At 43.6% G+C, this 24,383-nt stretch overlaps 1 protein-coding gene across 1 annotated transcript in view; it reads right to left on the reverse strand.

Annotated features, from left to right (window-relative positions):
• Nucleotides 1–24,383, reverse strand: part of RTN4 (reticulon 4) — a 159,969-nt gene that overhangs the window by 21,405 nt on the left and 114,181 nt on the right. Inside the window, 2 exon segments of the mRNA XM_029593448.1 lie at nt 3,210–3,279; nt 16,821–16,959. Of these exon segments, the coding sequence (XP_029449308.1) occupies nt 3,210–3,279; nt 16,821–16,959 (209 nt within the window).

A 24,383-nucleotide genomic window follows, 5' to 3' on the forward strand; every position in this document is an offset into this window, starting at 1 on the left:
CTTGCCACAATTTCTACAGAATTTTGAAAAATTAGGAAATTAGCAAAATAACTTGCCAATGCTTTGCACCAAATCTTGAAGTTTGCCACAAGAAACCAAGGGGCTCTGGCTATAGCAGAAAAAAAACTATGGTAAATGAATTTTTACTCAGGAGGGCTTTGGGGGAGACACTTATGCCAGAAATATTCTAAGGGTGATGGTTCAGATGAACCAAATAAAAACAAGTTGAATGGAAAAGATTTACTAGAGCAAATGGTTACAAGTCACTGGGACAGCTGTGCATACCAGAATTCTGAAAACTAAAAAATAAGATTACAAATTGTCTTAATCTGTCTTCTCATGCAAATCAACTACAGTACCTGAGGCTTGCAGGGTGGCCAAGGTAATGTCCACAGGCAGAATGGTTGAAACTATTCTGAAAACAAAATTACTGGCCATCTAGACAGATTAGTCTAACAAAAGTCTTACTTTAGAAATGTTAGATTGGTTTTGAATGGGTTAACAAATATGTTGACAAGGGATGAGTCAGTACATAGTGTATCTGGATTGTCAGTAGATGTTTGACACTCCCTTGAAAGACATCAGCAACATTTTAAAGTCATGAGATAGGAGGCAATGTTCTATTGGGGATTAGTAACTGGTAAAGGATAAGAAGCAGGACTGAATGGTCATTTCTTTCAAGGGAAAAAGGTAAATCGTGGACTGCCCTAGGGATTTATACTGGAACTAGTGTTTTAATATATTCATAATGACCTGGAAAAGGTTACATTTACAGATAATATTATTCAGAGTTTTTAGATCACAACTATGAGAATCTGCAAGAGAACCTTGCAAGACCAGAGTACTGGGAGTCTGAATGGCAGATGAAATAATGGACTAATGCAAACTGATACCCATAGGATTATTCTTCCCCAACTATAGGTACATGATGCTCTGGGTTCCATATTAAATGTAACAACCTAGGACAATATTTTGAAATTCTCTGCCCAGTGTGCACAAGATCAAAAAAAAGCAAATAGAAGGTTATGTATTAGGAAAGGAATGGAAAATAGAAAAGAGGATATCAATGCCTACTGATCCCTGGTGTGAATGCACCTTGAGTATTATATTCAATTCTAGTCACTCCTCCTCAAGAAAGATATTGCTGTACTAGAAGAGGTACAGAGAAGGGCAACCAAAATGATAAAGGGGATGGAACAGCTCCCCTATGAGGAAAGCTAAACAGGTTAGGGCTCTTCAGCTTGGAGAAGAGATGGCTGAAAGGAAGTATGATAGGTCTATAAAATCATAAGCAGAGTAAAAAAGGCAAACAGGGAATGTTATTTACTCTTTCCAATAATACCAAGACTAGGGGAACTCCATGAAGCTTATAGGTAGCACATTTAAAACAAATCTGAGAAGGTACCTTTTTCATTCAGCACATAGTTAGAACTGGATTTTGTAGCAGAGGATGTAGTTAAAGTAGTTGGCATAGATGCATTTAAAAGAAGGTTTAGACACATTCCTGGAGACAAAGCCCATAAAGCATAAGCCATGTATACTTTGGGAAAGCTACTGATTATCTCATGAGCAGGAAGCACTAGATCTATTCACTGGGATCCTGCTAGGTACTTGCAATCTGGATTGACCACCATCAGAAACAGGATGCTGGGCTTGATGGACCTTTGATCTGACTCAGTTTAGCACGTCTTATGTTCTTAATCCAAGAGAAGGAAGTCCACAGCAATATTGGTAGGAGAGAAGTTAGATGAAAACATTTATGGTTCTTTAGGCCTGCTACAAAAAAGGAGCAGCTGGAGTAAAGCAAAGTTGCTTACCTGTAACAGATGTTCTCAAGAGACAGAAGCTCAGAGTCACAAGTGGGATATGTGGCTATACTATTTGTAGAATGGACATAAGTCTTCCAGAGCTAACTGGAAAGGCTACTGAACATACAGTTGTGCATGTCATGGGTCAACTTTCTGATTTCTTGCTAAAGTATTCATAGCCCTGGCAGCTCAACTGGGAAGAGATTCTCTACTCCTGGGTCTATTCAAAGACCAAAAAACAGGTTTTAGAGCATTTTCAGTATGTCCTGGCCACCAATTTCTTTGGCTGTGGTCCTTGTATTGAAGTTTTCAGACCAGCTTCAAAGGATCTGAGTTTAAGTTTGCCAGCAAGGTAGCCTATTCTAGATCTACTCTGGGTGACATTAGCATATACCATTGTGGCCTTGTCCCAATATTTGTAACAACCTGATAGCCAGTTATGTTTGTCATGATGGATTTTTATGGATGTTCAAGTAAGTTCATTTTTTTTTTTAATTTGGTGAATCACTGCATTCATTGGAGTGGTGGTTGAAAAATAAATTTTAAATACACACCCAAACAAAAAACTCAGCTTGAAACTACTGGCCTGCCAATCAGATATTGTCAAGAAAGCCAGCAAGTCTAAATCAAACTACAAACTTCTTCTTGTCAGGACAGTTCAGATAAGAAAAATTCACTCAGCGTTTTGGCAAAAGCTGCATTGAAGAAAACCACCACAGGCTAATAAGCAGACCTGACAGATTAATTCTAGGTGACTTGGGTAGAAAGGTCTGGACAAGCTGTGCACAGCCATATGATGAAAACATGTGCCAATCTGTGGATAAAAACAACCACACGCGAAGTGAAAGGTTTTTACCTTTCCAGAAAGGTCTGGGATTTAGCTCCATTCTATTGCGGTCGCTGCTGGCCTTGGGAGACCACCAAAAACTATAAGCACTCACTCAATTCCATTACATCCATAGGCATATTGGAAATGATTTACTTAAGGGTTGCAATTAATGGCCTTGTGCACCTTATCTATCCCCTTAGCTTCCTACTATGCCATTTCATCACAAGATGGGCTACAACCAACTCCCAATACCTGCTGTAGGAGGCACTGGTAACTTTGGCAGGGAAAGCAGCTGCCAGTATTGGAGCTCTAGCACACAAAGCAATGGATGCAAGCGTATTTGGTGTTCAATCCGGAACAAGATGTGCCTGCTCGCTGTTATTACATTCAACATGAGCTCCCCACAGAGATTCTAATCAAGGGCTCCTTTATCACGTCATTTAGTACTCTGCTGCATCAAACCTAACACTTTGGGAATCCTGTCTGTAAAACTCAAATATATATATATATATATATATATATATATATATTATATATATAAATATATTAAATCTTTAAAAAGAGAGACTTACCCAAAATCATCAATGTCAGACCATTGAACAAGGCACCAACATAGGTTAAGATCCACATCAGCACTGCAAACTATAAAGAAAAAAAAAACAAAACAGGTTTCTCACTTGCTGTACAACATTCATCTGATTAAACGCTACTAAAGAAACCCCCCAAAGTCAAAAATTCAGCCATACCAGCAAGAGAGACTTCCAGGTTCAATGCATCAGAATCTGTGCTACTTTCAAAAGCTGTAAAAGCAGCAAAGCCCCACACAGCTGAATACATCTAGGGCACAAGGACTGCTCTCCTGGATGATCTCTGGGTAAATTATTCATCTGACATTTCACACATTGCCCCAGATACTCCCACAATATGCAATCGCTTTTGGCTTTATGTATCTTGTGCATTTAGTGATGAGTATAACGCAAAACATCTTTGGACTAAGCACAGAATGCTACTCTAGATCAGTAGAATTTCATCGAGGCATTATTTAAACTCAGGGGGTGCTCCTGACAGGTACCCATGCTGTAAAACACACTGCAATTCCAGAGGTAAGTTGCCCTGTAAAAATCTAAGTTTTGTAATTCTTTACATGTTATTACTTGGCCATTCCAGCATTTTGCAGAAATAACTTACGGTATTTCAGCTAAAAAAATGGATCAAGCCAGAGTCAAGCCATTATATTTTGTGTTTCAGTTCATTTGGGCTCAGTTGCAAGTAGTTTTGGTTTGGTTCAGGCCAACCAAAATTCAGTAACTAGTTTGGCACATCTGAACCAACCAGTTCCATTCAGTCCCAGTTCACTCAGATAGAGCATGGTGACTGATAAAGATCATATGGCCCCATCACACCACGGCCCCTTCCCTTTCAGAGATCCTGTGCTTCTTCCAAGTTTTGTTGTATTGAGGTACTGTCCCCTCCTTACCTCCACCTCAGAGGCTGACCATGTCTACCACCCTTTCTGTAAAAGGATTTCCTGAGTCTACCCCTTTTCATCAGCCCATAGCCTCCTTACCACTGAAAGAGGTCTGCCTCCTGTGCATTTATTCCTTGGAGGTGTTTGAATACTTCTGTTATCTCTTACATGTTTTAAGTGTCCACGTATGCTTTAGTATGAGAACAAACAATTTAAGGCACAAAGTGATCATTTGCAAAATGGGGCAGAGGAAACTAAACACAAGATTTAAATCTAATGTGCGCCGATCCACCTCTCCTGGGCACCCGATTTAATATTTAAATGGAGCTGTCATGGTAAAAAGAAGGCGCTAGGAGAAAAGAAGTGTCCCTAGTGCCTCCTCGGCATCGGGCACCCAGGAGAGGCAGCTGTCAGTAGGGTTAGGAAAATGGACGCTCGTTAACTGGAGCAGCCATTTTCCACTGACAGCAACTTTCCCTTATTCTGGTTTCTCAGACTTTATATTGCCACGATATTAAGTCTGAGGAATACAGAAAAGCAGTATTTTCTGCTTTTGTTAGTTTTTGCACGTTAGGTGCACAGCAGCTAATAACCTCATCAACAAATTTACTTGCCATGAGCGCTATTAGCTTTGTGCAGGTTTGGACACGCTAATCCCCTTCTTGCATGAGGGATTTTGGTCGTGCATCCAAAACGTACGTGTAAAGCCGTGAGCTCAGCTGAGCACACGATACTGCATCAGCCTGAATGTATCTAGTGGTTGCTTGATAAGTAGCCCCCTGCCCTTCTAACATTGACCAGAGGCAATGATCTTGTGGGTTGAAGGACATAACATTTATCATTACAAGATCAAACTCTAGTAACCAGGTTTCTGTAATGCAGAATATATCAGGCTGATGCTCAATTAACAGGTCCTCTCTTAGCAGACCTTTTCCAAACGGATCTGGTAGTTAGAAGATTGTCATGTCAGTGGGAATCAGCGCTTGGGACATGCCTAGGCAGAGTTTAAGCAAAAGGGAAGACATCGAGCTTTCCTATTTTTGCTTGAACAAATTCCAGCTATCTTCCCATGACCCATCACAACAGGAATTTTAAAGCCAACAGGTTCCATGGATAAACCACCTAGAAAATAAAGTGTCATGATTAACCAAAATCAAAACATGCCTGTCATCCCACAAACAATGGAGCCAGAGGAAAGCAAGAGGTTTAAGACAAAAATCCCTAAATAATCAGGAACTGACAAATCTTGCATAAAGCAGCACACAAAAGGAGCTCCTTTTATTATGCACCGTGCATCTGGACACCCGGCTCCTGAATCCCACAGCTTCAGGGATGGCACTGGAGGGCATCACAGCACCTAGGAAGTTTGGTTCAGACAACAGCACAAACAGTAACTGATAGAGATGTTCCAAGCTTTGCCTGTGAAAACAGGACAGATTGCTCCCAGTGCACAAGTTGGGCAATTTTCCTGCAAATACTGTCAAAGCATCCACTCTCAACATGGCTAAGAGTACATACATTTACTTTTAGCTGCATTTAGGGGAGGCTTTTGGGTGGGATAAGAACAAGTCATTTTCCAAAGCAATGTGCCCACACAAAAAGCAGATGCGGTGATGTCCATGGTGCTCCAAAGGGCAATGCTTGCTTATTCTGAAAACTGACGTAAAGCCTGCACGAAAAGTATTCAGACTGTCTCAGAATGGACAAAGAAAATTGTCCTGCACATGTAAGCCAGCCACCACATGGTCATTTTACAAAGACTTCCTAGTGTTGATGCAGCAAACATCTGTGTGAGTATCACTAATGAATTCACTGGTCACAGTTTTCCTTAGAGAAGGAGGGGCACATTGGCTTACTAAGAGTCTCCGGCACCTGGGGGCCAATGCATTTGTATGACTCTCCAGCACCCCCCCCCCCTCCTCATACTAATGTGGCCACAGAAAATCAGTGGCATCTGACAGAAGAATTTGAGGGGGCCAAAATGACATTTCCTCATCACACCCACCTCCATACATGGCCCCCTGCTTTAGAATTGGCTATAAAAAAAGTCTTAATATGAAAGCCCAAAGAATCTTCTGCATGATTTTAAAAAGCTGGCTAGTTTCACACCTCTAGTATAACTACTATTAAAATTTGATAGCTTCAACTAATTCTATATGGCTATGAGAGTGAAGTCTGGAATGTATACAGGAAGGAAAATATAAATCCTGCACCTCCATTTCTGTAACATACTGTGCATCCATGGAAATTCCAACAATGGAGTTTGGATGTTTCCCTCAAATTCTGGTGTTACCTCACAGTAATAGCAGCACAAACTCCTTCCACTGCCTGACACATTGTGAACAAAACCCCGCAAAAGACACTCAATCTATACTGCAATCCCAGCTTAACATAATAGTAATAACACCAAGAACTCAAAACTAGAACCGTGAAAAAGCAGCAATGTAAATATTATATGGGTCCTAGAATACCAATACACCACCTACTGAGGAAAAAACCTGATTGCTATAAGCTAGCAGAATCTCTCATGGTCACACACAGAGCTGAGAGACCCTCTGCAAATACAGACTAAAGGATCACAAGTTAGATAAAAACTGAAATGGAAACCCCAAGAAGCCAGACTGTTAACAATTGAAAAAAGAACCACCATTCCTCAAAACAATAAAATCAAGAAACAAAGCATCAATTATAATAGTAAAACCATTCTAAAAAGAATATTTCAAAACTGATACATTTCTATTAAAATCCTATACTTTTAAAACATTTCCCAAGCACCAATAAAATTTCAAAACAGCACATAACACCCAATAATTAAAAGTAAGGATTTTAAAAAAGCCCCTGCTGTCCATACCTGGGAACTCTTGATTTCCAGTCACCCTGAGACCGAGGATTGGGAGGTTAGGGGAGCACAAGCTTTATCCTCTCACACATACACTGTCACACACACATATACATGCTCTAATACCCACCATAACCCCTCTCTCACACAGACAAGCTCTAAGACCCTCTCACTCTCCTGAATTCTCACACACACTCACTGGCTCCCTCACAAACACAAGACACATACCCAGGGAAGCTCCCAGTCACTCATTTTCACACACACACAGACCCCAGGCAGACTCCCATTCATGCACACTGAAGGCAGACCCCCTTTTTCTTTTGACAACCTCTGAGCCTCTCTCATTCCTCTGCTACTGCTGTCAGGCTATTGGGGCGGTGCCGATTGCTGATGCTGGCACTGACGCCTGTTCTGCTGACTCCTCTGCACAGGCCCCCATGGTATTAAACACTTGTAGGCTTCCAGTTCCTCCATGCTGATCTTGTACATTGCAAGATCAGTACAGAGAGAGCTACTCCTGCACATTCCCAAAGAATGTGCTAATATGCTAATCATTAAATTATTTTTAACCTTTGCTGTCTGATCTTAGTTTTCTAATCAATTGGTCACAGGCTTTCCACCTTCCCTTTTGCCAATTCCTTTTACAGGAGTTTTTTTTTCTCTTTTCACCATCTGTTTTCTTTCCTTACAGTCAGGTTCCCAGTCTCACTCTCCCACACACAGGCTCTTGCACAGGCGCTCACACATGCAGGCTGTCACATGCTGTCTCCCCAAACATTCAGACTCCCTCCCACACAGTCTCTTAACTTTCTCATACACAGACTCTAAAGGCCCTCAGCCTCTCTCGTGTCTCTGGGCCTCCTCTCCACAGTCATCGTGGGATGGGCTCTGGTGGCCCTGATCTTCTCAGGCCGCAACATGGCATCCATGGCAGCCCTGCTGCCGGGCTGTCTCTTCTTGGGCTGCCATGACGTGGGATTCACAGAGGCCCATAAGTGCTGTTCCTCTTCTGTACACAGCCGATGCTCCTCCTCTCTGCCTGTGTGGCTCCAGCAATGTTTTTCTTCCGAGGCTGCACAGGCAGGAAGGAGGAGTGCCTGCAGGTTTGGATGTGACCTTTTTCTTCGGGTGGTGGTGAGATGACCTCTACCACAGCCCCACTTGTGCTTCCGGCACACAGCACAGTAGTAGTTCCCAGCAGCCGCATGGGCCTCCATGTCAGCCATCAGCACCCCCCTATGTGGCCCTCCCTGCCCCCCCCCCCCTTTCTCGGTACACCACTGGAGGGTCATAAGTGGTGCCACAACCCAAAATCTCTCAATAGTAGCTACAGTACAAGATGCACATAAGGGTTAATGGTTCAACTTTAACAAAAATTGCCTGCTTTTAGAAATCTTTCCCCTTTTGAAATTCTGCCTTCTAAAATCCAAGACCAGTGCAGAAAAAGAGTACACAAAGCTCCATAAAGAGAATCTGACAAAGCTCAATCAGCCTAAACTATTTTTCCTGACAAACTACTGCAAACTGTGCTATATCCTAAAACTTTCAGTAGAATATATACAAAAAAAAACCAACTTAGTGAACATCACATCCAGGGCCCTACATTTTTCACTGCCTGGTCGCCAAAGGCCACTGGCAATTCAAGGTCACCAAGTAAAGCCTGAAGTGGGCAATACATTTTACAGGCACTTTAATACCCTGTTTTAGCCAAGGAATGAAGACCACCTTGTTAACAGCTTGAAGAGACCCCCAACCCCTACAAACCTCTTCTCCCCGTAGAACTGCAAAGTAAAGCTGCTGAAAGGTGAATGCAGGGAAGAAAAGAAGAAGAAGAATCTGAAAGGCTGAGAAGAGAGTCTGGAAGATAAAACTGAACCCTGCAGTTTGCCATTCAACATCCACAGTAAGAGCCAGGACTCCTGATGGCCATGGACTACCAAACAATGTCACTTTCACTTTTAAAAGAAAGAACCCTTGCAGAGTTTAATGGACCTTTGACTATTCCACTGCCACACAGTCCTCCTGTAAACTGTTACTCCTCGGGGAGTGCCAAGCAAAATTAAAAACCTGCAGACTATCAGAACACTAATCAGTTGTTGAATAGTGAACTTAGACAGAAAAATGTGTTATTTCTCAACCATGCAGAATTAAAGGTTTTGGTAAAGAATTCTCCCAGGAGTACAATAATGGGGCACAAACTTTTGTGGGGGGAGGGGAGGATTATTATTTTTTTTTTTTAGTTTGGCTAGCCCCAGAGCCTGAAGCTGTCAATACTGACAGCCACACAGCGGTATCTGTGATGGTTGCAACAAATAGCAATTGAACATCATTGGCACTGCCTGCAGGTACTTCAAGTTGCCAAATTAAAATCCTCCCAGTGCCCTGAAATTTAAAAAAAAAATAAATTGCCCCAAGCCACTTCCATCTCCAGCAGCCTGCAGGCCATCCCCTCCCTTTCCCCCAGCCAGCCCCCTTCCACCTTGCTCTGTGCTCAGGTCTCTCTCTCTGCTGGAGAACGGCTAATGCCTTCTGGCACCATACAGCTTCAAGTTTGAAGCTAACGATGCCAGGCTTCTCATGATCGTCTCAGGAGAGCACAGGCACTGTGCACAGCATCACAAGACATGAGCTGCTTCAGACCATGCAGCAATGAGAGAAACCGGGTATTAAAGGCAGGAGAAAAATGGTAGCATCTTTTGCAACCGTCAGCTGCCCACATTTTACAACCTTAAAATCCATAAGGGGGAGAGGAATTCTGCACTGGGCAGTTGCACACAATTGCCCTTGGAGTAAGCCTTATGCATGACAGCTGTAAACTGGGATTCATTTTAAAAGGCCTTTAACAGAATAGGACCCCAAGTGAATCCTGCTGAAGGCACATCTCTCCCCCAACCATAGAAGAAAAGTTAAAATGTCGTTTTCCCTTTGCCCTGCCTGGTTCATAAGAATGTCAGATACACCACACGGGGTCAGACCGGGGTCCATCAGATCCAGCATCCTGGCAGAAAGTGGCCAGGTCACAAGTACCTCTCAGATCCCAAAAAGTACATCTATTTCTCGCTGCTCACTCCCAGGGATAAGTAGTAGCTTTCTCATTTCTACCCGACTGGTTTATGGACTCTAGGAACTTGTCCAAATCTCTTTAAACCCCACTGTGTTGACCTCTAGCAATAGATTCCACAGTTTGACTCTTTAGTTCTCCACTTCTGTTTAAGTCTGTTTCATGGAGTACCCCCTTGTTTTGGTATCTGAGAGGATAAAGCTCTATCCTTTATTCCACCCCAGTCTGAAATAGGATATTAGAAGAAGTTTATAAAATCAGTCATCTCTTCTCCAAGCCAATGAGCCCTAATCTGTTTATCCTTTCATAAAGGAGCCATTCCACTCCCTTTTATCAGCATTTCTCTACATCTTTTCTAGTAATATAGGCAGCCAGGACATCACTCACATCTGCCCTTTTACAAATCAATGATAACAGACCACAGTTTGGGTTAACAGTGCCGCAGCTTTAACACACCAGGGAGGCCCGAGCCTCAAACATGCACCATTTCCCAATGACAAAATCCCCTGACCATCCGCTGCTTCCCCCAGCAAGACTGTCAGCACCAGCCACCTGGCTCGTCCCTCCAGTCCTTACACCAAGTTCAGACCCCCACCACCTCCCAGCAAGAAGCCAACCCCGGTGGACCCCCGCATCCGACAACTGCCCCAGTTGTCAACCATCACAAAATTGTAGCAGGAAATCATCTTTACAGATAAATATAAGCTGTAGCGGCTCGGGCCATCCGTAACAACTCCCCCCCCCCCGCTGCGAAAAGTGATCCCACAACACAACCACAGTAGAAGGGCAGCGACCAGCCGGCTGCCAGGACACCACCGAGCAACTGAGCCAGCGACGCGCTACGTCAGAGCCCCCTCCTACCTGATGCTGACCTCTTGCTAGCTGGCCTATCATGGCCAGCCAACACCACACCAGCTCCCTAGGACTGCCCAATCCCAGCTCATCTAACCACTCCCCCCTCAGCTCTTCGCCTCCAAACCCCCCCCCCCCCCCCCCAATGACCTAACTCTGCCCTTCCTGGCCTAAAACTGACCCCCCCCCCCAGCCTACCCCCCCCCCCCCCCAACCAACTGCCGTGGACCCAGGCCTTCTCCCCGAGCGTGCCTGAGCCCATATTACCGTGGCCGACCGGACACTAGGTCCAGCCAACCTTCCATTCCACGGTGTGAGATGGGAGGGACCAGAACTGCAGACAATGCTCAAGCCTAGGTAGCACCGTGGATTGATAAGAGGACATCTTTCTGTTACCTCCATTCCTTTTCAGATCATTCCTAACATCCTACTTGCTTTTAGACCACTGCTGCACACTGTGCTGAGGATTTCAAAGTACTGTCCACAATGACTGAGCTCTTTTATGGGTGGCTATTGCTAATAAGGAGCCTACAAACGTACACCTATAGTTAGGATTATTCTTCCCTGTGTGCATCACTTTGTACTCGTCCATGTTAAATGCCACGCCCCATGTCTGGTTTTAATATCTGTATCTGCACATTTAAATAACCTCATTCACTGCTTCCTTTCTTAGGCTGTTTGTGAATGTTAATACAGCACAGGTCCCAGTAAAAACACCTGGGGCTCACCAATACTGACCTCTCTATCTGGAGAGCTCATCATTTGATACACTGCTCTGGCCTTTGAACTAGATACCAATCCACAATAGGACACTGCCTCTTACCCCATGATAATTTCCTGAAGGAAGATAGCTTAGATCAACTGTCCATTATGGCTCACACCCACTATTACACACAGCATGGAAGAACCAGGAAGAAGCATAACTCAGTAACAAGCTCAGCTACTCCTCAGATAAGCCACTTACCCCTCTGCCCCCTGACCCTGCCTCCCTCCCAAAGGGGTCTAACAACCTGATGTGCACAATATGCAAATACTTCTGGATTACACATATAACAAATGAGGATGAGAGACCAATTAAGCTAAATGTGCATTAGTTGAGAAGCTGGGTTATTATACATGCAATGGAGTTAAATCCTGCTAGCTTAAAACTTGTCATCCTAACAAGTGTTCTTATGAATGCCTTCCTGATGAATCACTTTAAGGCTGCCCACCCCAGGCCACAATAGCGGTGAGCCTGCCAGGAAAAACTGGCAGGCATTAATTCAGCATAACATTTAAACTGTAAACATCCCCTAAGTCTCCTGTGGCAGTTCTGGGGTAGATTTTGCAGCAAATTCTGTAGCAATTGTGGTATATTTGCATACATTTGAATTGTGCATATCAAATGTAAATTTTACATTAAAAATTGGTTTCAGGTTTCCAGCCTTGCCAAGATGCTTAAATAGTTCTTTGGGAGTTTTATGGGTGGGGAGGAGAGGAAGAGGATGTTGGGGACGGAAAGGCGAAGGAGGGAAGATCAGGGATGGGATAAAGGAGTTTTGGGAGGGGGGTGTCCTTCCCCTGTTCCAGCCTGGTTCTCCCGTTGCATCCTTGCTCTCGTCTCAGCCCAGTCCTTCCTCATACACACACACACCCTTCCTTCCACCCTGCAATCTCAGATGTCATTCCCAAATGCCAATACCCAAGCTTACCTACACCCTCTGATCCTCTCAGCCCCTCCCCCTGACAAGCCAACCAGCCAGCAGTGGGGAGGTGGTGACTGGTGGCATCTGGGGACACATGGTCACCTGCTCAGGGCCCAGCTAGCACTCTGAATCATGTGGGACACTGTAGTGCCATGTAAAGCAGTAGTAAGACCTCAGGTGGAAGACGATGATATGGCCCTTGGCATTGCCACTCACCTCCTGCTGGCCTGATCAATGTTTGAGGACATCAGCCAGTAAAAGGAGAGGAACTGCAAAATACGCCACCTCTAAAGGACTTGCTCCCTAGCCTCATGCAGCGATTCCATACATGGCAAGGATTCGATTTTTCAACCCTTCCCACATCATGGGATTCAAAATGAGGACCAGAATCACCGAAGTCTCCTTACATAGCATAACTTTACCACTCGGTTTGCACTATTAATGTAGCACAAAACAAAAAACCCACACATTCTTCCACCTCTCCCAATCCCATCTTTTACCTTTATTTATCTACAAAAAAATCTACTCAGTCCTTGGCAATATCATTCAGACTGGAGAGAAGTGGACCCAGGACAGATTCCTGAGCACCCTACATAAGGTGCTGTGTACAAATCAAGACACATGGAAAGTAGGTTATGGGGATTCCTCAGCGATTACCATCTTTGTGAGTAGCACTGGTGTATAAGAGGATTAATTGCAGGTCACTAGAAAAGAACCACCTCTGGCACACTGCTTAAAAAAAGCCAAAACCCACTCCCAGAACAGTGGCATCTACCAGGGTCGCCTGGGCATTACATGAGCTGCAAACCAGCTCATGTAGAAAATGTTTGCACTATGGGGCTGTTAAAATTAAGACCGGAGGAAAACTGTGTGGGCACTCCTAGCAATCCTCAAGAATCCTGCTAAATGTGAGAAGCCTTGAGGATACTTCAAGTGTGATACGACAGGGGCCTGTCTGCTGGCAGCCCCACTGCATACTTCCCTAGTGCTACCAGATGAGGCTGGGAGCCCCACTGCATACTTCCCTAGTGCTACCAGATGAGGCTGGCAGCCCCACTGCATACTTCCCTAGTGCTACCAGATGAGGCTGGCAGCCCCACTGCATACTTCCCTAGTGCTACCAGATGAGGCTGGCAGCCCCACTGCATACTTCCCTAGTGCTACCAGATGAGGCTGGGAGCCCCACTGCATACTTCCCTAGTGCTACCAGATGAGGCTGGCAGCCCCACTGCATACTTCCCTAGTGCTACCAGATGAGGCTGGGAGCCCCACTGCATACTTCCCTAGTGCTACCAGATGAGGCTGGCAGCCCCAGTCACTGGGACAGAGGTGGGCACTGCTTCTGGAGGAAGAACAAGGAGCAAGCCCAGCATTTGAGAAGGTGGTGCCCATTTGGGAGGGGGCAGGGAGGAGCAGGCACGAGTGGTTGAAAATCAGGTTAGTAAACTTGCAGAACTGAGGTGGAATTGAGGGCTGCTCGACAGCACCACCTATAAACAGCAGTCTTGCATAGAAACAGTTCCCATCCTCCGATTAGAAACCGTTCCCTAACGAATGTGCTTTCAGACTGGATCGAGTGTGCCACTGCCTGATTTCCAGATACAGACAACCACAGAGCTTCACTCAGCACCTTGCAGGAAGAAGACACCAGCAACGGCTCAAAGGCCTATGGGCTACTTTGAGAACATCTAATCATCCTCTGTCTCCTCTTGCGTTGAAGCCCTCAAGCTTGGTGGGCCCCCCTTTGTGCAGCACCTCATCTGAGCCTTCTCCTGTGCGTGTCCTTCCACCCTCTGTGGCGTGAGATGAGGAGCGCGTGCACTGAGCACCGGATGGCAGCAGCAGTAGCAGAGGAGCTCTAGCAGCCACGTTAACTGAGCTGGCTCCTTGCACCACACCTCCCTTGTCTTGTAAGTGTATCTAGAGGGGGCTCATGCACTGGGATCAGTTCACGTCTTTCTGCTCCCCTTTGGTTAAACATTTGGGGAACTGGTGGGTCTGTGCTTCTGTAGCTCTTCCTTTGGTCATACCAGTCCTGTTTTCACTGCCCGTCTTGCATTTTTATTGATGTAGGTGTGCCCCATGCTCTTGGAAAGGACAGGAAGCTGGTAACTACTAGGTAAGAAAGATACTGCAGCAAAACCTTAGCAAGCAAAATATCTGTGAGCCTACCCATCATGGCATAAAGGGCTGAAATGATTTTAAGCAGCTAAAAGTCCAGAACGTGGGAGACAAGGTGTGGTGGAGGGGGAGGATATTAGATGGCTGTAATTTTATCTCCTGCATACACTTCACTGAACAGAGCCAGCACATGTCAAAGGGTGAAGATAACAGAGGACAAGGTCATAGCCTGACTCACTAGGATAGTCCTAAGTCGAACAAGATGCAAGCTTGGCAAGTTCCCAAATCTCCCAAAGGCCTGTGTTACTGTCCATTTATGAAAATCATATGTCAGCCAGTACGCCCAAAAGTTCAAGGACTGCCCAGAACTACGCTCCCCCTCATATGCAGAAAATCTTTGCCAGCAGGGTTTGTTGTATACAAAGATCACATTCACTGCTTAAAATGCACAAACAAACAAAAGGGGGGGAGCAAAGGTTCCCTTGCTTTAAAAAAAAAAAATGTTACGATTCCAGTTTGCTTCCATCCGGATGATAGTCTGCCTCTGCAGTCTGATTTCAGTACGCCTAATTGTCTGCCAACACCTCCCCAGTGCAATTAACTGAACAACTATGCTCGGCTTAGAAAATGGACTTAGCAAGTCTAAAATTACTTTTGGGACAAAGGAAAAACAGTTAGAGTGAGGCTGAAGGAAATACCTGCTAATAATGCTCACTGCTTTCCCGGTGTTAACTCTGGTCTGGCCTGGGACCATCAGCTCAGATAGAACCACCAAGTACTTAGGATCAATAAAGATGCAAAATGCCCGAGTATTGCAGGATTTTACACACAGTTCTTTCCCTGGGATCATCGGACCATGATCAGTGTCCAAGAAACCCAAACTGAGGGCACAGCAGTGACTGCTGCAGGAGGTAACTCTCCAATAGCTGAAGATATATATTTACCTCCTTCAGTGGTGACAGCAAGATCTCCCAGGTCAGGCAAAGTTTCCAAATAAAATGGCAGAAATTGTACAAGCTTTTGCCTCAAACTGGCACTATATAATCCATCTATACAATATGTGCAGTTAGCTTATCTGAGATAGAAGCACTCAAGCAATCATTTGCCACTCCTCAAACCTGGTTAACACCCAGAGCCAAGGTCTCTGCTGCCAGGTCAACACTTACAACTCCATCTATTCAGAACCCATGGACTGCTACTTTATAAAAAAGTTCAATATTGGATCACTCACTAGTATTTTAAAAAAGCTAGCTAGTTCTGGGAGAAAAATCCTGGCTAGTGCTAAACAGCATGTCTTAAATCACAGAAAGACCCAAACCCAGTAATCAGACACTTGTTACACTGTGTAAATGCGGGACTACATCCTTGATAAAACTTCGGTTTATGTACTCTGTAGGGAGAGATGGAGGAGAACACCTGGAAGAAACCTGTGCACAGTACGTTTTACACTTCAGTTCCTTGACATTCTCTACACCAAGCAGGTTTTATAAGCTTCCAATTTCTTGAACACAATACATCCTCCAAAGTTTGCATAGGAATCTTGGGAGCTTTGTTCCCTTTCAGGTGTTTATTTCTGAACTGCCCAAAACAAAAATCTCACTGCAAAACCAAGCCAGAGAAATGCACGAGTGCTCCTCACTATTATTGTGACCCCGCATTCTGACATTACTCTTAGCTGCTGTTGCCAGAGGGCAATCTAGTGCAGTCCATTTACATCTCTTCAGACCCCCAATAAGCTTCAGCCTACACGTCCTGTGCTCTCAACTCACGGTTATAACCATTGTGCACGCTCATTCTTATACCCCCAAAATGAAGTTATTTCTTGTAAGAGTCAGCTACAATCAACTGCCTTTATAAAGAACGTAACTAAGATCCAAGAGGCAAAGGGGCAAAAAGCCATTGGAGAAGTCACAAGGAAGCTTCCAGAGGCAAAGCTGGAGTCAAGATTTTTGTAAAACTCGTCTCACTGAGATGTTCATGGCAACTGGTAAAGAGTACTAACAGAGCAACTAACTACAGTCTTGCTACCTCTAGATCTGTGAGAGAAAGCTGATCAGTTCAACATGTGATACACCATATTACCCAGTGCAATGCCCACAAGCATGCTTTACCTACTGGGAGTTTACAGATAATGTAACACTAATTTCTAGGACTTACCTTCAGAGAATCAACCAAGTCCTCCACCAGAAAGAGACGCCGGAGTTCTTTAACAGTGCAATTAATGTGGCCCAGTGCAACATTGCTGTACTTTTGGACAGCCTCCTCAGACAGACCAATATCGGAGTCTAAGTAAGTCCTACAAGAGAAGAGAATCACAGTCTGAGACCCAAGCAAAGTGACTTTTCACAAGATGTATGCACAATCAAGGTGTTCTAGTCATGTCAAAGCTTGAGCAACTGGTAAGAAGCCAGTAATACCAGTGAACTAAGCCTACCCCTTACGGCAGAAGGGAAAGCAGAGAAGCTGCTGCATTTTACCAATAAAACAGGGAATGAAGGAAAAGGCTAGTAGGACAGGGCTGCATGCTAGCTTCTTAGGCTTGTTTTGGCAGGGGAAAGGGATGCCAGGCTGGAACCTCCCCCTACACCAGCTCAGCATTGCAGGGAATGTAAAGCCACTATTTCCTGATCCCCATGGCAGCTTTCCCTCCAGTTTGAATAGCACAAGCTTCCACTTTAGACAGGAAAAACAGGCTGCAGAGACTGAAGGAGAAAAAGAAAGCAGCTTGCTATGAGGACAAAGTGCATGGCTTTACAATCTCTTCTGTGCTGATCACCTTGCACTTTGGTTCTGAGGTGGCTGCATCTGTTGCACTGGGAGGACAGAAGGGATAGCGAGCAGCCTCCTTCCCCATGTGCCGGAGAGGGAAGGGCTCTGTTTGGAGAGTCTCCAGTGTTTACTCCCTTCTGATGATCTTTCCCAGTGTTCTTCCAAGAATGGAGGGAAGAGCCAGCCACAAAAGTGAATGACACCTGATGTTGCCAACACGGAGCTGGCTATCAAATTGAGAAGAGACAGAAACCTGTCTGATTGTGGGCGAGGGCTCCTGCGTCTCAGTCATTTCACTAGCTAAACATCAACTCCGGGGAGGAGGGTGTGGGAATGTGACTGATTTGTTCCACTGTCCACAGAGAACACCTGTTACAGGTAAGCAACTTTTTCCTCTGTGGATAAGCAAGACAAATCTAGCCACATAAGGTCAAGGTTTGGATTTTGTTTTGAATACGGTCTTCTGTAACCCGTCAAAAAGGCTGGAGGGAGAGCTGAAGCTACGTTTTAAAAAGGTTTTTCAGAACTGCTTGGCCAGAGCTATTATCCTTAGAGGTCCTCATCAAGACAACGCTCGGTAAAAAAAAAAAAGTGTGAATAAAGCCATTTGGTTGCTTTGCAGATGTCCTGTGCTAAGGCAGGATGAAGATGTGTAATCCATGATGGTGTTACTGATGGGCTTTCAGAGTCCTCGACTGCTTCGTGGTATAAGTCAGGCAAAAATGAACAGTCCGAAAAGCCAAGCATATAAAGTCTGGTTTTGAAATCTGTAAGCCCTGGTTCAATGGGCCAAATAAAATGGAAAGTTAAGGATTTTCTAATGCTTTAGTCCTTCCCAAGTAGAGCTGCAAAGCTTGGCCATAATCCAGGGCAGTGTTTCTCAGCCAGATTTTCAGGACATCCATAATGAATTGCATAAATCTCAGGAATATTCACTGCGGAAATCCTAAAAACCCAAGTGGCTAGGATATGAAAAAAAAAAAAAACTGTTAGCTTTGCTAGGGTAAGGTTTATGGAAAGCTATGTAACAACTTCAGCAGAAATTCTGGCGCTCTCACCATCACTCTATTCTTAAAAATCTGTATATAGGGAACATGAACAGCTAAGGCTTGACACTCACTTCTCTAAGATGAAGTGATTGCTATTAGAAACACTTTCCATGATAGGAATTTTAGTTTTACTGTCGCTTGGCTAGTTAGAATACTTAATTTACCACAATTTCACTTTACATATCAAAGAAGATTACATTATCAAACTAAAATGCAAGGTGTAAAAGTTTATATAAATCTCACATCAATAAAATTAGTTATTCTGTGATTATAAATTACACAAATTCTAGCTTGGGGCAATTTTTGGCAGTTCTCCAAGTGCTATTTTCCTTGTTTCAAGTCTAATATTAGGAGCCTGGAATAAGCAAGTCTTCTTGTGACTAACAGGCCTGTATGGAATCGAAGATTTATCAAGTATTGCAGATTAACTTTGTTCAGGGTTATTCATAAAATGTTAAACTAAACATTATGGGCAACCAACTTAGCTCCATTAATAATGGAATCACATGGTCCCATTTCTTAGCCCAAACAGTTTTGAAATCGTGTTTTGCAGCAACTGTAGCCATCTATCTTACAGCAGCCCTGATAGAGGGTGGTGCAGAAAAGCTACCATCCTGCTTGTCCTAGGAGAATCTTATTTGGCCTGAAATTAAAGGGTATGTTAATATTTGCAAAGTTCACTGAGCTAGGGGCTTGAAAGTTGAATTCATCAATTTGGCCAACTCACCTTAGGCTATCAAAAGGCACGAGCTAAATACACAATAAAGATCCCACTGCTAAATCCAGCAACCATAGGATGGTGAGAAATAGGAGAACCTTTGTCATGGTGGTAATAGGCAGCCGAGACACTGAGACGCACTCAGTTTTCAGCCCTGAATCAGGGAGGTGAAGCAGATATTGTAGCAGAGGTTGAGCAGGTAAAGTGATCAATCTCTTGCTGTACATCAAATGGCAAATATCTTCCATTTGAAATACAAGGGTTTCCGTGAAGCCAGGACGACATCTAACTTGTGCAGGAAATGGCAAAGCTTGCATGGATTGGCTTTCAACATCCAAGCAGTGAAAGCTGGAGACTGGAGGTATGGGCAAAGGAAAGAACCTTTGTATTACTTGAGCAAAGTTGAAAATATTTAAATGCATACTGGCGGAGTAATTTGTTTATATATACTTTGTTTTTAAACAATTTTTTTTAAATTTCATTTTGTAACTATTACCTTTTTAATTTACATTTTGTTTGACCTTTGCATTATACTTGGTTCTTTGTACAGTGCCTATAGAGAAAGGAGATTCATAAAATCTATACAACTAAATTAAACTAATCTTTGAAGCCAAGGAAGAATCTGAGGCCAGAAAGGTGTTAAGAATCATTCTTTGTCTTAGCTTTGAGAGTCTTTTTGTGATTAGGAATGAGAGGAAATGCATGCTGGACACAATTATGACAAGGAATGAGAAAGGCATCTTTTGCTAGGGCTTCAAGGTATGGTCTCTGAACAGTGTATTGAGGAAGCTTGTGGTTTATTGGAGCTGCCCCCCATTGCTGAAATAGGAAGCACATGCTGCTGTGGTGAAGAGTCTACTTACACACAGAGATGGCTTAAAGAATATGCCAGGGCATTCAACCTTCCAGGGAGGTATACAGCATTCTCCTTTGGTTGCCCAATTCCATATCTTGCATTCTTCCTAACATACAACTGTTTATCCCATACTGCCCTTGTTTAGATAGTTCTCGGGCTACCCAATTAATCGGTTTGAACTTGAATTATAGAATCCCTAGGACGTTTATATGATAACCTCTCTCCTGAACAGACCAAGGGTCCTGTAAGCAAGCTGTATGGAGGTGGACACCCCATCCTTGCATTGCAGCACCTGTTGTGTTGTATCAGAAGTGGGTGAAAATGTTGGCCTTTGAGAAGTTTCTGTGTTGAGTCTACCACCGAAGTGATGCGATCACTTCATGGAATTGGCCTGCCAGACAATTCCATCAAGCCTCTCCAGCTGCTTCAAAATGCAACAGCAAGGATTCTTACAAAGACAAACAGAAGAGACCATATAACACCAATCCTAAAGAAGCTCCACTGGCTCCCAGTCAAACACAGAATCCTCTACAAGCTTTTATCAATTACTCACAAAGCTATTCTTAACATCTCTCCACTAGACCTTTCTACACACCTTCAACTTCATACCTCAGCCCGTCCTCTTAGATTAGCGCAGAAAGGCACTCTCAAAGTACCTACATTCAAAACCTTCCTAAATAAAAGAGCTATCTCCTCTGCAGGTCCCAAACAGTGGAATTTGCTCCCACCCGACCTCAGGCTGGAACAATGCCCACTCACTTTCAAGAAGAGACTTAAGACTACTGTTCAGACAAGCTTTCCCATAACCACTCGTCATTCACTACTTCCCCTTGGATCCTCTCAGCCCAAGATTTGACTCTAAGATCATCCTCTTCACCGCATTAGCTTGCTAGCCTTTACATCTGAGCCCCATTAAAACTGTAATAACCCTTCCTCCCTCCAGTTCTTGTAGTGGAAACATTTCATCCCCCTTGTTTATGTTGCTCCCATGTTATCTCATCCTTTGTTCTATGTAAGACAACTTTTGTTACTGTCTGTTTTTTGGTTATAATGTAAACCGGAGTGATAAGTAACTCTTATTTGAACTTCGGTATAGAAAAAGTTATAAATAAATAAATCATCTGCCCTGTGATTTATCAGTTGAGTACGTTGGTTCCACTGAGCTTTCATCATATAAAGAAGAGTATGTAGTAATACAGTGGATGCCATGACTTAACATCTTCACTAAGACTCTGGCCATGACAAAAAGGTTGATTGGGTAGGTTTTGAGCTGTTTTATTGCTGCCATCTACTCATGTGGGAGAAAGTGAAGCTGTTCACCTTTAACGGGTGTTCCCCTAGGACAGCAGGATGTTAGGCCTCACACATAGAACAGATGGAGCCTGGCATGGAGAGTCCAGCATGCCACTATCCACACACAGGGCCGGTGCAAGGGTATTAAGTGCCCTTAGTCAAACCTGCTTTTTGTGCCCCCTCCGAGTCCAGGCCCCAGCCCTGACCTCATTCACTCACAGGGCCCCCCCCCCCCCACCTTCTCTTACATAGACTTCGGTTCCTTCTCATTCACACATGAGCCCCTAAACAGTTTCCCTTCCTCTCACTAAAACCCACTGAGAAAATTGTCTATTTAATCCTACTCTATTTCCTGTCTTTTAACCAGTTTGTAATCCACAAAATGACACCACCTATCCCATGACTTTACTTTTCTTAGAAGCCTCTCATGGGGGAACTTTGTCAAACGCCTTCTGAAAATCCAGATATATACTACTTCTACCGGTCCATGATTAACAACCCCTTCTTCCAGGTTCACAGTGATTTGGTTCAGTTCATCTGACTCATCACCCTTGAAAACCACCTCCGGAACAAGTATCTCCAACATCCTCATTAGTAAACAGAAGCAGTCTCTTCAATGGCCTTATTTAACCCCTCGGTCATCTAATGGTCCAACTTACTGCCTCACAGGATTCTTGCTTTGGATATGTTTAGAAAAGTTTTAATTATGAGTTTTTGCCTCTATGGCCAACTTAGTTTCAAATTTTTAGCCTGCCTTATGTTTTACACTTGACAATGCTTATGGCATTTCTTATTTTCTTCAGATGATCCTCCTTCCAATTTTTGAAGAATTTTTTTTTGGCTAAAATAGCCTTTTCATCTCACCTTTTAACCATGCTGGTAATCGTTTTGTATTCCATGGTGGGAAGAAGGCATCTGGGCTGTGCTTCCAAGAATATTTTTTAAACCATGTCCATGCCTGTTGGACATTTAACCTTTGCAGCTGCACCTTTGTTTTTCCCCTATTTTTCTCATTTTATGAAAATTTCCCTTTTGAAATGTAGTGTTCAAGCCATAGATTTACATAGTGTCTTCCTTCCAGTCGTCAGTTCAAATTTGATCATGTGTGATCACTATTGCCAAGTGGCCCACCCCTGACTTGGGGGTCTTATCTTTGATTGCTATTAAGCCAACTGTTGCAGATTTCTGTTCCAATAGTATTAGTATGGTGGGTAATGTTTGAGAAAGAAAGTATTTCCTATAAGGCTGATAGTGGAATTTGATATGACTGTTCAGCTGTAGCTGTGGACAGGATTTGCAAAGTGCAGCAATGATCTTTAATTATATCCAAACAGATTTTCCCCATGCATGGGGAATCCAGTTTGATATCCTGCTTTTAGCCCGAAAGACTTTTAGCTATGCCAGTCTTCTTAAATCAATTGCTTTTTCAACTGACCTAGAAGATGTGTCAAAAGCATCATAGACCGACTTAATCAGGTATTTTGTGACTCCCGTCATGGAACCTTGCATTGTGTAGCTACAATATGGTCTGCTCTTCCTTCCGTGCATCTCTTTGCACTTGTCCACATTAAATGTCATCTGCATTTAGATGCCCAGTCTCACATGGTCTTGCAATGTCTCACAATCCTCTTGTGATTTAACAACTTTGAATAATTTTGTATCAGCAAGTTTGATCACCTCACTTATTCCCATTTCTTTAACATTTTATAAATGATCTAGTGTTCCCAGTTCAGATCCTTGGTACACTTCACTATTCAGCTTTCTCCATTAAGATGACAATTTAGCTCTACTCTTTTCTATTTTTTTTTATTTCAATGTTGTATTGAAGTACAACCATATCAAGTCCTAAAAACTTAACACATTGACACATTATCTATATGAATAAAACAAAAGTCACATGCATTTATACATCATACCAGAACAAAAAAATCCAAAACTGCTGCCTAGATTGTACCAAAATAAAGAGACTAATGAGCCATGTATCACAAAATCTGCTATACTAGAGATCTCAAATTTTCATCTAGACCCTTGACTCACCCCCTCCCTAACCCATTGCTGATCAGATATCACAAGGCATTTATTCTTATACCACATGCAGACAAAAATATTGTAAAACCCTAAGGGAGAACCCAAGAAATAGGAGCATGTTCAATAAGGCATTAAGAAATATTTGATTAAAACATGGTTAAAATAATTTAGGTACACAAAGAAGAGCAGAGAAAGTATACAGTCCAGAGGCTTAATGGAGAAATTACTTACCTGATAATTTTGTTTTCCTTAGTGAAGACAGATGGGCTCAGGACCAATTGGTATAGTGTACTCCTGCTAGCAGTTGGAGACGGATCAGATTTCAATCTGACGTCAGCCCCTAGTACATATACCCTTGCAGGAAGTGCAGCTCTTCAGTATTCTCCTCGAAAAGCATTGTGGATATATGTGTGACTGACTGATTAACTTAATTTGATTAACTTGAATAACTTCATAACTTGGTTAAACATTAAAACTTGATTAACTTGAACTGGTTGATTGACTATAGCTGGAGACTGCCAGTGTACTCAACCGGAAAGTGTCGACACCCGGCAGGGTGGATGCCCTAGGGTAAATGAATCATGGCTTACCCTTGAATCATTTGAAAGATCATGATTAACGGCAGCCAAGGGTGGGATGCTGGGTCCATCTGTCTACACTAAGGAAAACGAAATTATCAGGTAAGTAATTTCTCCATTTCCTAGCGTGTAGCAGATGGACTCAGGACCAATGGAATGTATAAAAGCTACTCCTGAACCGGGTGGGAGGCTGCCTGTGACCCACTTAGTACTACCCTTGCAAATGCAGTGTCCTCCCGAGCCTGAACATCCAGACTGTAGAATCTGGAGAAGGTGTGGATGGAGGACCATGTCGCCGCCCCGCAGATCTCTGCGGGTGACAGCATTCTAGTTTCTGCCCAGGATATGCCTGGGCTCTGGTAGAATGGGCCTTGACCTGCAGAGGCGGCAGCTTGCCTGCTTCTATGTAGGCCGCCTTGATAACTTCCT

Source organism: Rhinatrema bivittatum, chromosome 3 (genome assembly GCF_901001135.1).
Source record: "Rhinatrema bivittatum chromosome 3, aRhiBiv1.1, whole genome shotgun sequence".
Lineage (NCBI taxonomy): Eukaryota > Metazoa > Chordata > Amphibia > Gymnophiona > Rhinatrematidae > Rhinatrema > Rhinatrema bivittatum.